Source organism: Gymnoscopelus braueri, assembly GCF_963280865.1.
Source record: "Gymnoscopelus braueri genome assembly, chromosome: 2".
Lineage (NCBI taxonomy): Eukaryota > Metazoa > Chordata > Actinopteri > Myctophiformes > Myctophidae > Gymnoscopelus > Gymnoscopelus braueri.
Genome location: NC_137604.1, coordinates 22,733,767 through 22,746,551, shown reverse-complemented (window position 1 = coordinate 22,746,551; position 12,785 = coordinate 22,733,767). Strand labels below are relative to the sequence as shown.

The 12,785-nt window shown below is 39.5% G+C and overlaps 1 protein-coding gene across 1 annotated transcript; it reads left to right on the top strand.

Annotated features, from left to right (window-relative positions):
* Positions 1 to 1,016: 1,016 nt before the first annotated feature.
* On the top strand, positions 1,017 to 11,700 carry LOC308101044 (NACHT, LRR and PYD domains-containing protein 12-like). Its single transcript, XM_080450331.1, has 9 exons — positions 1,017 to 1,130; positions 3,903 to 5,550; positions 5,698 to 6,042; positions 6,664 to 6,831; positions 6,923 to 7,099; positions 7,312 to 7,494; positions 8,326 to 8,499; positions 8,921 to 9,094; positions 10,930 to 11,700. Exons 2-9 carry the CDS (start codon positions 3,911 to 3,913, stop codon positions 10,982 to 10,984), a joined length of 2,916 nt encoding a protein of 971 aa, XP_080306457.1. The 5' UTR covers positions 1,017 to 1,130; positions 3,903 to 3,910; the 3' UTR covers positions 10,985 to 11,700.
* The last annotated feature ends 1,085 nt before the right edge of the window (positions 11,701 to 12,785 follow it).

The window sequence follows — 12,785 nt, the reverse complement described above, 5'->3', positions numbered from 1 at the left end:
AACTAACTCAACTCGTAGCAAGCAAAACAAGCAGTTGCAGTGGTGTAAAGTAACTAAGTACAGTACATTTACTCAATTACTGCACACACAATTTTACACAAAAATACAATTTTGAGGAATTTTTACTTTACTGGAGTAGTTCCAATTTTCAATACTTTTACTTCTACTCCACTACATCTCAGAGGCGAATATTATAATTTTACGCCACTACAATTATTTGAAAACTCTAGTTACTAGTTACTTTGTATATTTTTTTTATTATTATAAACATAATAGGCATTGCTTGTAGATCTGCTATTTTCAAAAGATTTGTATACATTTTATAGATTTGAAAACTTGTGAAATGGGACATTCTGCATAATGAGCACTTTCTACTTTTGGTACTTGTACTTTTTACTCAAGTACATTTTTAACTCCAGACTTTCACTTGTAGCAAAGTATTACATTGCAAGGCTAGACTAGACTCGTGGTAAATATCTTCAGATAAACTTTGTCCTCTGAGATCATTTTTAGATCATAAAACTAACTAAAACTCGTGGCAAGCAAAACAATCAGCCGTGTAAACTTTACACCAGGGGTCTTTAACAGGGGGTCTGGGACCCCTAGGGGGTCCTCAGAGTTACTACAGGGGGTCCGCCAAATCTTTGTGTGATATGATTTTTGTTTTGTTTTTACATTAACCACTTGAACCCTAGCATCCCTTTTCTGAGGAGAACTTTAGCCAAAAATAGCAGATCTACAAGATGCAGCGTTGTGAGCTTATAGATCGGCTATTTTTGTCAAAGAGTTATAGGTGTAGAGGGAAAAAAGAGCAGCAAACGTTTATCTGAAACACAATTTTATACAGTCCCTGCTTCATCTCTCTCTCAGCTAGGGGGTCCTTGGCCTGAAAACGTTGAAGACCCCTGCTTTACACTGCTTGTGTTTTACTTGCTCTTGTGCTATTCGCGACACTTGTAGCTTCGCGACACAAACCTCTAGTTCGCGACACTGTCGTAAATCGACTCGTCGTACGTAGCATTGTCAGCATCGTTAGCATCTAGGCTAGGAGTGTCAGCACACCGCGGCTCATCAAACAGTCATATTAAAGATAAATGCGAACACATTACATCCATGTGAGGAACGTGCAGGTAAGAGACGTGTGCTGGCTGCTCATTACTTATCAGCTTATTGTTAATGAGTGGACAGATGTATTAAATGAGTCAATGATATCTAAAACAACAGTACAGCTCCATTATGCACGTTTCAACCCTCCACTTCCTGATGCTGTTACATATTACACAGTGGTGGAAAAAGTACTCAAGTGTTTTACTTAAGTAAAAGTATCAATACTGCAATATAGAAATACTCTGTTACAAGCAAAAGTCCGGAATTCAAAATTGACTTGAGTAAAAGTACAAAAGTATTGGTATCAAAATGTACTTAAAGTACCAAAAGTAGAAAGTACTCAATATGCAGAATGTACCATTTCACAAATTTTCAAATGTATGAAATATATGAAAATCCTTTGAAACCAGCCGATCTACAAGCTCACAATGCATTGCATCGCGACGCATTGTGAGCTTGTAGATTGGCTATTTTCAAATGGCCGAAATGTAGCTGTAGTGTACAACCCTCGTAGACGTATTTATGATTCTGACGTTTTCAATCTAAGAGAGTTGTAGGGTTCACGCCCCATGGACTTTCTGCACTATGCCCCGCAGATACTCCAAACGTGTACAAATTGAAAATAAAGGTGCTTACCCCCAAGCCCCAAATGTTAACTGTCTCTACGTGGTAGTAGTTTAATGTAATAATCCATATCTTTCAATAAAGAAGTGTTTTAATGCCGTCTGTGGCCGATTCTGTCGGAAGTTCCCAATGGGCGGTAGTGACGGGTAGTGACGGGGCGCATCTGTTGAAACCCGGAATTACACTAAATGTAAACAGGAAGTAAACGAGGGTGAAAAATGGCGTTCGGCCACAGACTGCATTAAAACACCTTTTTATTGAAAGATATGGATTATTACATTAAACTACTACCGCGTAGAGACAGTTAACATTTGGGGCTTGGGGGTAACCTTTATTTTCAATTTGTACACGTTTGGAGTATCTGCGGGGCATAGTGCAGAAAGTCCATGTCTCCATGGGGCGTGAACCCTACAACTCTCGTAGATTGAAAACGTCAGAATCATAAATACGTCTACGAGGGTTGTACACTACAGCTAGCCGAAATGTATAAAGTGCTGGTTAATGTATGTCTTGTAATAATCAAAACCTACAAAGTAACTAAAGTTTTCAAATAGTTGTAATGGAGTAAAAGTACAATATTTGGTTCTGAAATGTAGTGGAGTAGAAGTAAAGTTAAGTACAGTACTTGAGTAAATGTTTTGGTTACTTTACACCACTGCATACTACATAGCCTGACAAAACCTTAAATAGGTTGTATTAGATTGTTAATTAAACATTCATAGCGTGTATTATGCTGTTAATTAAACATTACAGTGTGGCGTGGTGGGAGAAGTACTGCTAAAATACTTTGTTTGTTACAAGTAAAAGTCTGGTATTCAAAATTATACCAGACTTTTACTTGTATAAAAAGTACAAAAGCATTGGCATCGAAATGTTCTTTAAAGGGATACTTCACTCTCGGGCCGGGGACACATTTAAAAAAAATATTAAAAATAAATGAAAAAAGTTATGGAAAATTCATGGCCCCCTCACGACACGCAGTGTCCTACTAATGTGTGAGGGGGCCATGAATTTTCCATAACTTTTTTCATTTATTTTTAATATTTTTTTTAAATGTGTCCCCGGCCCGAGAGTGAAGTATCCCTTTAAGTACCAAAAGTAAAAGTACTCATTATGCACAATATCCCATTTCATATGTTTCCAAATGTGTAAAAAATCTTCTGAAAATAGCAGATCTACAAGCTCACAACTCGATTTTACAATGATGCTAAAAGGATAACACAAAAAGCCCTATATGGCCTTGTTTCCAGTGTGGTCCTATGTATTCATGCTACCGTAAATAAACCCAATTCACGTAACAAAGCTTCTCACAATTATATTGTACGCAATATAATAAAATAAACAATAACTTGCTTGACTCACACAGGTACCTAATCCAACAGTCATATTGTTTCTATGGTTAATTCCATTCCAGCAACAACAAAAAATGTTGGCATTACTAAAGACAACAATCTACTGCTTTACGTTTAAATATTTATGAATGTTTTGTTAGGGCTGTATCTATCGATTATTTTCTTAGCGATTATTCTATTGATTACTTTTGAAATTAATTGAATAGTCGAGAATCACAATGATTTAAAATATGTATATTATAATATACAGTGTATATATAGAGAAAAAATTGCTGAAATTTAAATTGACCAAAACGATTAGTATGGTTAACCCTATTTAAAAGATCTGCTATATTTGCTGTTGTATTTTAAAAATGGATTATCTTATTTTATTTATATTGATAAAATTAGTTTGATTAAGTGTTTTTACAGCTATTCCAGTCTCTGTCTGGACACCCTATATCCTGCCCTATTAGATTCCCTATATGAAGCAATACTATATAGCCTAGGTGTGCAACAGTTATTCAAACTAATCAATTTATTCTATTATTTAAAAAATGAATGATTTTTAATACAAACGATTTGGGGCTGGGAATTGGAATTGACTTTGTGGTTAATCAGACTAATTGAGTGACTCGATTTATAAAAAATATATTTGAATTGTTTTGCATATATTCGTTGACGTATAAACAATACAAATACATTCTATAAAAAAACGTGCTTCTGGATTATTCAGATAATTAAAAACTAATCGATAGAATCATGGATAAGAAAATACTGCTATTGCACATGTGGTTAATTTAAAGATGATTTATTTTGTGTTCTTTCTCTTTGTATCAGGGAAACCAATGATGATGAACTTCCAGGATGTGCTCAAAATCTCCTTGAAGAAGAAATGTGAGAATCTGAACGGGGAGAAGTTCCTGCTCGTTCCCATAAAGTTTTGCCCCAAGGGGCAGCTCGGCAATGACGTTCACGGTAGTGGCGTGCATGATCTGAACCAGCATGAGTTCAGATTCATTGACAAGTCACCGCTTCATCTCTGGGTAGTTCACCAGACTGTCCCGCTTTCACAAGTCGTGTGTTGCGATTGCAAAGGTTGCCACAGCAGAAAAAGAACAATCCTCTCTTTAGGAGTTGCTGGAATTGGAAAATCCTTAGCAGTCCAGCATTGCGCACTTGATTGGGTCGATTGTAAGGATTACAAGTCCATCGACCTCTTGTTTGTCCTTTCATTCTGGGAGTTGAACCTGCTGGAAAGTAGAGAACTAAGCTTCGTTGACCTCCTCTACACATTCTACCCAGACCTGAAGGGGCTTGACGTTTCCGGCTTGAAAGGACCCAGAGTGTGGTTCATTCTTGATGGGCTAGATGAGTGTCGGCTCCCGCTGAACTTCAAAAATCCAGTATTGACAGATGTCAGAGCAGACACCACAGTGGATCGTCTCCTGACCAATCTCATCAGGGGGGATCTAGTTCCCGATTGCCATATATGGATAACTACCCGGCCAGCAGCAGCAAAACGCATCCCTCAAGAACATCTGCTTAAGGTGACTGAGATGGAAGGATTCACTGATGAGCAGAAGGAGCAGTTCTTCAGATCTACCATTGGTAATAATGATCTAGCCAGCAGGGCCTTTGACCATGTGAAAATGTCAAGGAGTCTTCACTTCCTCTGCCAGATCCCACAGATGTGCTTCACCTTGGCACATGTTTTGAAGGAACATGTAAAGGAATCAGACAGCGAGTTTGAGATCAAGCCGATAAATCTGACTCAGATCCACACCAAACTGGTCAAGTCCCAAGTGAAGAATGATGAGAGAATACTTCGAAAATTGGAGAAGCTCGCACAAAATCGATTTGGCCAGGACAATATAATGTACGTGGAAGACCTTAAAGAAAATGGCATAAGTGTCGAGGAAGCAACAAAGTTCTGCAAACGTTGCCCGCTTCTGTTGAAAGAAGAGAAAGGGATCGAAGGCATGAAAGTCTACCGCTTTGGACACCGTGCCCTTCAGGAGTACCTCGCTGCATCAATGACCTTGGACATGTTGCCCCCGGGAAAGGTATTCCAGTCCTGTCGAGCCATGGTGGATGAGGCCGCGAAGAGTAGTGATGGCCAACGAGATGTGTTCTATCGCTTCATTTTTGGCCTCTTGAAGGAACGTGGTCTAATGATGCCCACAGATCCACCTGTGAACCACACCGAATTGAAGATCCTGGAGATCATTTTGACGGATAACGCTGTGAGCCTGATCCACTGTCTCAACGAGTTTGACCCCCAGGTCCTTAAGAGTGATGTCAAGTCCTACGTCAAATCAGGAGAGCCCCCTTTCCCAGGATTTTCACCATTACACTGGTCATTCCTGCTCCAAAGGACCAACTATATGGAAGGGACGCAAGAAAACTTTAGTCTGACTGTGTCCAATAGAAATGATAGGAGCGTCACCAAACACCTGCCATCTATTTTGAAGTCAAGGAAAGCTATGTAAGTTCATGTTCAGTTCAAGGTTCTTCTTTATTTTCACATCTTGTTTATAGGTACACAGGATACATACTTGGATGTTCAGAATGGTAATGTGTGCTCAAGTGAATGAAAGAAATTTCTAATGTCTGTTATGCTTGTTCCTTGCAGGTTGCGTTTCTGTAACTTGACCGAGAAGTGTTGTCCAGCCTTGGTATCTGTCCTCTGCTTCAGAAACTCACACCTGAGAGAGCTTGACCTGGGGTACAACTCCATCGGAGATAACGGAGTGAAGAAACTTCTGGAGGGACTGAATTCTGAAGACTGCAAGCTGAAGAGGCTTCGGCTGCATGGATGTGGAGTGACATCCTATGGATGTACATACCTGTGTGCGATATTGAGTTGCTCCCCTAAACTGACAGCATTGGATCTCAGTGCAAACAACTTGGGAGATGATGGCCTGGAACGTCTTGCACATGGTATTGCAGCTCCAGGCGGCCAATTAGAAGTACTGAGGTAAGTACTGGCAGTGGGATATATGGTAGGCTATATTATGTAATTTGCAGACACTTCATTGAGTGATTTGTACCAAAAATATATAAACGTGTGAAAATACGTAAGGGGTCAGTATTTCCCCCCCAAAATATAATGGCAGTCTAGAGATAACGGGATTTGCATGAATTAAACACTAGTAGCAATAAAAAGAAACAAATGTAAAAATGCAAAAGAATTGGAGAACAAAAAATACATGTAAAACTATTCAAGCACAAGGAACAGCATAACAAAGTGCACATAAATGCCAAAGTATTTTAACTCTCAGTGCCAATGAAATAAAAAAATATGTTCATACTGTGCCAGATTTTATTTTTTTTAAGTAAAAAAAAAGTGCTTAGGAAGCGAGATACAGCTTTTTCAGTTATAAGTTAAACAAAGAGTGGATGGAGCTGCAAATCTTCAGATAATTATATCTTGGGTTCTGAAAATGTTTTTCAGCATTGATGGCATTCATTATGAACTCGGGAAAACTCGGGCCTTGGCACTGAGAGAGTTAAGGTATTTCAAGTTATGGGGAATTCTCTGATATATGGTGCTGTTTGTAAAGTGATGAGCTTATTTCAAATGCAATTCACATTATAGGCTGTCGCAGTGTAACATCGAGGAGAAGGGCTGTGGGTTCCTGGCCGCGGCTCTGAAGAAAAATATCAACCATCTGAAATCTCTCGATCTGAGCATCAATGACATCAGAGACACAGGAGCCATCAAGATCTTCCAGAGCATTGATATATCAACGCTAAGCACGCTTGAGTGAGTACTCAAATATCATTAATGTGTCTGTTTGTTCTCATACATTGTGCATCTGTTAAGATTGTGTTAATGTATCCCTTTTCTTTGGCAGGATGTACTGCTGCAAGCTCACAGCATTAAGTTGTGAAAACATGTTCAAAGGTCTGCAGTCGGACCCGGAAAGCAGCTCTCGGCTGGAACTCAATTTGAGCAACAATGACCTGAAGGACGTAGGATTCCGTCTGCTCTGCAGAGGAATGGATTCTTGCTGTGGGGTGGAGAAACTGAAGTAAGGTTTCATTCCATCTTTGATTACTTGCTCTCTTTAAAAAAGAAAATGATGCCAACAAAATCACACCTTTGTCTGAAATGTACTGTGCCCAATCGTGAGGAAATAACATCTGAAATTCTTAATGCACTATTTTAAATATATAGGTATTTATGCATAATTGGTTGGCTAATGTCATTGTTGTTAATGATGTGCCGTGTTAAATTTTTCAGTGTTTCAAGATGTGGAATCACTGACGTGGGCTGCGTTCATCTGGCAAGGGTTCTGTGTTCAGACCAAAAGAATGCAGTCGTGCTGAAAGACTTGGATCTCAGCATGAACCACATCAAAGACACTGGAGTCAAAGCAATTGCTGAAGGACTGAAGAATCCTCACGGACATCTCAAAACGCTTAAGTGAATAATTTTCTGATTTGATACAGAGTAGATACTGTACATGCAGGCAACAAGACGAGCAGAAAGAAGCCGTCTAAACACAAAAATAAGCTTGATGCAGAAGCTATTCAATTGCATTGCTTTTCAGGCTTGGAGACTCACTGAGGATGAGCAGCACCATGTTTGAAAAGGATTTCTATCGAGTAGCTGCTGTACCAAGATTTTGTTTTTGTCGTTTTTCCGCTTCTTGGTGCTTGTCTTGTTAGCACAAATGTCTGGTTTCGTGCATTACAAGATATGTGTATTGACAAGAATCTGGTAATACCATAACGTATCACGATACAGGGTGGTTCAAAACATTGCAAAACTGTAAGCAAGGCGATATATTGCCATTAAAAAAAAAAGTGATCACATTTTGTGAAATAAGAGTAAAAAGAACACACCACCATATGTGCAAATTTTTTGTAATACATTTTATGCAATAAGAACAGTTGGATCTGCGTTTTTTGTGTTTTTAAGAATTGATACAGTATCACTAAACGTAATTGCGATACTCGAGTGTATCGCTATTTTATTTACACCCTACATGGTGGTCTCCTATTGTGTGTGAGGTGGGTGTTATTAACCCATTGAGACCTGGAACGCATCTGTGTCACTTTAGATTTCTTTGGCTATTCAAAAATAGCAGATATACAAGCTCATAGCTGTTTTTTTTTTTTTTTTTTTTTCCAAAAAACTGTTAGGATTTAGAAAAAAAAAATTAAGAATCGTCTCAGGTCTTAATGGTTTAAACAAAGCACCACAGCGCACATCTTGTTGCAAGGCTATAACACAAGTTTCCTTTTATCCCAGTCTGAGCCACTGTAGTCTGACCCAGGGGTGTTGTGCGGAGCTCGCTTCAGGTCTGGCCTCTGCGGACGGTGCCATCACCGAGTTGGACCTCTCCGGCAACGACCTTCAAGACAAGGGAGTGAAAAGGCTCTGCTCAGGACTCCGAAGCACTGACTGTAAAATAGACAAGTTATTGTAAGTATACATGAACATATAACGTCTCTGTCGGTTTGAAAACCTTGCACGTCCAAAACTTACTTTTCAGGAAATGGAAAAAAAATAACCTGTATTCCAATAGATCCAATGTTGTTATTACGTAATCACAAGCTCTTGTTAATACTTTTCATTGATTAAATACTTAAAAACCCACAGACGCAGCGCTTTCGCTTCCATTATTATTATTATCGAAAATAGCCGATATACAAGCTCACAGTGCGGCTATTTTCACTACTTTTAAGACAAAGTAGGTCATTCATTTACTAAAAGAAATTGAAATGGAGAGACAAGGGTTCTGCCTGACAGCCAATTGGAAGGCGGGTCAATTTGCTTGAACATCTTGTGGCTTTGGAATTGAATAAGAAATAATGAGGCCTTTTTTTCTTGATCACCCTTGCAGACTGAGACGCTGTGCTCTCACAGCAAACAGTGTTTTGTTCCTGCTCAGCGCCCTGAGGTCAAACCCCACACACCTGTCGGAACTGCATCTGATGGGCAACGACCTGGACGAGACGGGAGTCGCTGTGATCACAGATCTATTGGATAACCCGGTGTTTCAACTGCACACACTCGAGTAAGTCTTAACACATTGCCTGCCAGAATTATTTCAGATTTTTTGCAGTTTTATGCCAGAGCTTTTTCATTGAGAAAAAAAAAAGTACTCAGGAGCCGAGATACAGAATTTTTAAGTTTTAAGTTAACAAGGAAGTGGATAGGAGTCTAGATCTTCGAAAAATCATATCTCCTTGGTCTTTGGGTCAAATAAAAAAAATAAAATTGTGCACGCGCGCGTGCACAAACGAGCACACACGCGAGAATTTCACGGGCCGCGCCCGCCTGCCTCACCGCCCCTCAACTTCTCTGCGCGTCCCAAATAATCGCCCGCCTCTCATTGAGAATGAATTACATAGGCGCGTTGGCCGCTTGCCGTGTGAAAGGACCTTAAATGTCCATGATACTAAACCCATTAAGACCTGGAACGCATCTGTGTCACTTTTTGATTTGAGCTAAAAAGCATTATTTTACACTTTGGCTATTCAAAATTAGCAGATCTACAAGCTCATAGCGCGGCACTCGAGCTTGTGGATCTGCTATTTTTGAAAAATCGTAAAAATATGTGCAAATCTTTGAATATATATATTATTTTAAAGCAAACATTTTTAACTCATCTTTGCTTCTGGGGGTCCCTGGTACAAAATATTTTGTGATGGGGGTCCGCGGCCAAATTCATATCATTTTGGGGGTCCTTGACATGAAAACGTTTTGAGCCCCACTGACATAGAAACATACGTTTTTCAGAATACTGTCGGAATTTAGAAGACATTTGTAGAATCGGCTTCAGGTCTTTAATGGGTTAAAGGAAGATGAAACACTAGGCTGATTTTGTAGTTTGTTGTCCAGTTCAGGTTAAACAGTACATCAGGTGGCCGGCACCCGTTATTCATCTTTATTAGTTGCGGCTGCGTTGCTTACTAGCCTGCCCTGATTTTGCATTGCGTTACTTTTTAACCTGGCTGAACTGGAAAGCAAACTTGACAAATCGCCTAGGGTTTCATGCCCCTATAAATGCTGGTTATACCATGGCCATGGACAATGCTTGCCTCTGATTGGCTGTCATGTGTCAGTTAATATCGGATATCGAGACGGCTCAAACATAATCCCATGGGGGTTAGGGTTAGGCACAATAATGCACTCCAAAATAACATACTTTGCTTCACCCAGCTGATGCCGCTCAGACGGTCATGAGCGTTCAGGAGGAGCAGTCAGCGGGTTAATTGTCTTGCTCAGAAACACTTTGACACATAGTCTGGGGGCCAGGAGTTGAACCGGTGACCTGATTACCAGACAGCCTCTCTAGTCTCTACCCAATCAAATAAAAAACAAGTGACCGTGCTATTCTGCAACATTTTCTAAAAGCCATTACTTGACCTTTTTCTTAAAAAGAGAGGCTTTCATCTGACACACAAATATATATATAATGGTTTTTCCTGGATGTTGAGAGATGTCTCAATTTGCTGATCATCCATTCTGACTGGTGTCTTCTACTGTCTTTGAGCTCAGTACAAATGGTGAGCCCATTCTGTAAGCCTCCCTGGCATAGTGTGCCTGCTGTTTTTGTTCCAAAATAACCTCTTTTTGTTTTTACTGTGGAGTCCAACAAATACTATTACATTAACAGACGAACCCATTAAAGTACAGGCTATTTTGTATGTTAGAAGCATTAACAAATGTAAACAATTGCAGATCTCGGTTCACCTTACTGGAGTCCATGCACTTAAGTACACACAAAATACAATACATTTAGAAGACAGCTTTGCATCAGCAGAAACATTTGATTACCAAAAACACTCATTTGTGTGTGTGTGTGTGTGTGTGTGTGTTCTTTTTCTTCTTCTTCTGATATTGCAGCATTTCATCCGAGTACCTGCGGGTCGCAGAAGACGGCACCAAAGTTTACGTCTGACCATTGAAGTCAACTGCATCAATCCCCCAATCTTCCACAGTGCCTCAAATGTTTTAGCCTCTGCTTGATGGTAGAATGATCTTTGTATGTCAATAGCTATATAGTTACATCGCCATAACACGTATGATTCCAATCATTTCTACATTGACATTATTGCACAAAAAATAGATGGGCGCCGTGACCCCGTCACATGTATGCAGATACCATATTGTAATTATGTCTATAGTGTTGTGTTTCTCTTTGAAATGCAAGCCTTACCATTCTTGTCCAAGATTATTGAACTGAAATGTCAACATGACAGTAAGTGATAGCAAAATATGAGACTTGAGTTTGCATTTGAACGATTTATTTGCATTTGAAAATGTTTTTTTTATCAGGTCATGGAGTTTTTCTTTTAACAAATCCTTTTAGTGTTTTATGTACTCATAAGATTGTGTAAATATTTTGTTGTTTTTTGTTTATTGCATCAGGATTTTTGCTTATTGCATGGCCGGGGGTGGGGGGACAGTTGCCACATAAAATGTTTCCCTTTCATTAATGCATAAAAACAATCCAAAGAGTGGAGATGAAAAACAAATAACTATTCCCCTTTCTTTTTTCTTCTTTCTCCACAATATCGTTTGAGCTGTGCATTGCTATACAGGAATGTGAAATTTTACTTTTTGTGAACCATTTTGAAACATAATAAAAAGCGACATTTATTTTATACAAAGAAATGTGTGTGTGTACGTATGACGGTGTTTCTTTCCCCAGACTTTTGTTGTGGTGCACCACCACCATCTAGTGACCAAAGTGAAATGTTTTCTAACAGCAGAGGAATCCTGATTGGGTTTAGGGTTCGTCCTAAAAATAGCCGATAATAGCCGATCTAGATCGGCTATTTCCGTTGCATGACGCCTTTTGCCGGTTGGCTGCAGCACAGTGCATGAAGTCTTCAGAACAGCACGCAGCATCTTCGTCCCACTGTGCATTTATATACAACACACAGGTAAGGTGGAACACATCAGACCATAATCTAGGCTATAACTTTAACAACAACCCATGGTGCAACACTGACAGTCTTTAATGGGTGTGTTTCAGTGCATATAGGCCGTCATGAATATCAGGGATATTAGGTAACATTTATTGGACAATTGATTATCAGAACTTAAAGTGCATGTGTGGCTTGCATGGTTATGAGATTATTATGAGAAATGCGCGCGTCAAAAAAACTGCGGAGTGAAGTAGCGGGAAAAGTCTGCATAATTAATTTCGATCATGAGGCCGTATGGCGCAGTTTGAATGAGGAATAACATCCTCGTCCTCCATCATCATGCGGGCATTTCTCTTTCAAACATGCGAATGCTTGTTGTAAACAGTATGCATTGCAATGAAAGGAACACGCATGTCTAATCCGCCTTGCAAGGTTCATTCTTGTTCATTTGATACATGTTTAATTGCCATTTGTTTGCCATTCATCGAATATATATGTTGTCATGTTCCATTGATGATTGCATTATCAATAATCATCATCAAAGTCAGTCTCTGGACCTGTTATGACAGACTAATGGAATGTGAAATGCTGTCATCAGATGCCGGATTCGTTTCGTCTCGTAATGTACGACACGAAGGTGGGAGGACAGGTAAACAAAGTGATGTAATAGCCAGCCAACTATAGCAGCACCTGCACAGAGGAGAGGAGGGTAACCTCTGTCTCACACTGCAGACCTTCTCATAGTCTCCTCTGACACACAGTCACAGTGATGACAGCAGTGGTGTAACTATAAGTAACTATAAGTACAGTTTTGAGGTATTTCTTTTT

Coding starts and splice junctions, on each gene's coding strand:
- LOC308101044 (XM_080450331.1), top strand. CDS start 3,911: ATGATGATGAACTTCCAGGATGTGCTCAAAATCTCCTTGAAGAAGAAA. Junction 7,100..7,311: donor TGTGGGGTGGAGAAACTGAA/GTAAGGTTTCAT, acceptor TAAATTTTTCAG/TGTTTCAAGATGTGGAATCA. Junction 8,500..8,920: donor TGTAAAATAGACAAGTTATT/GTAAGTATACAT, acceptor TCACCCTTGCAG/ACTGAGACGCTGTGCTCTCA.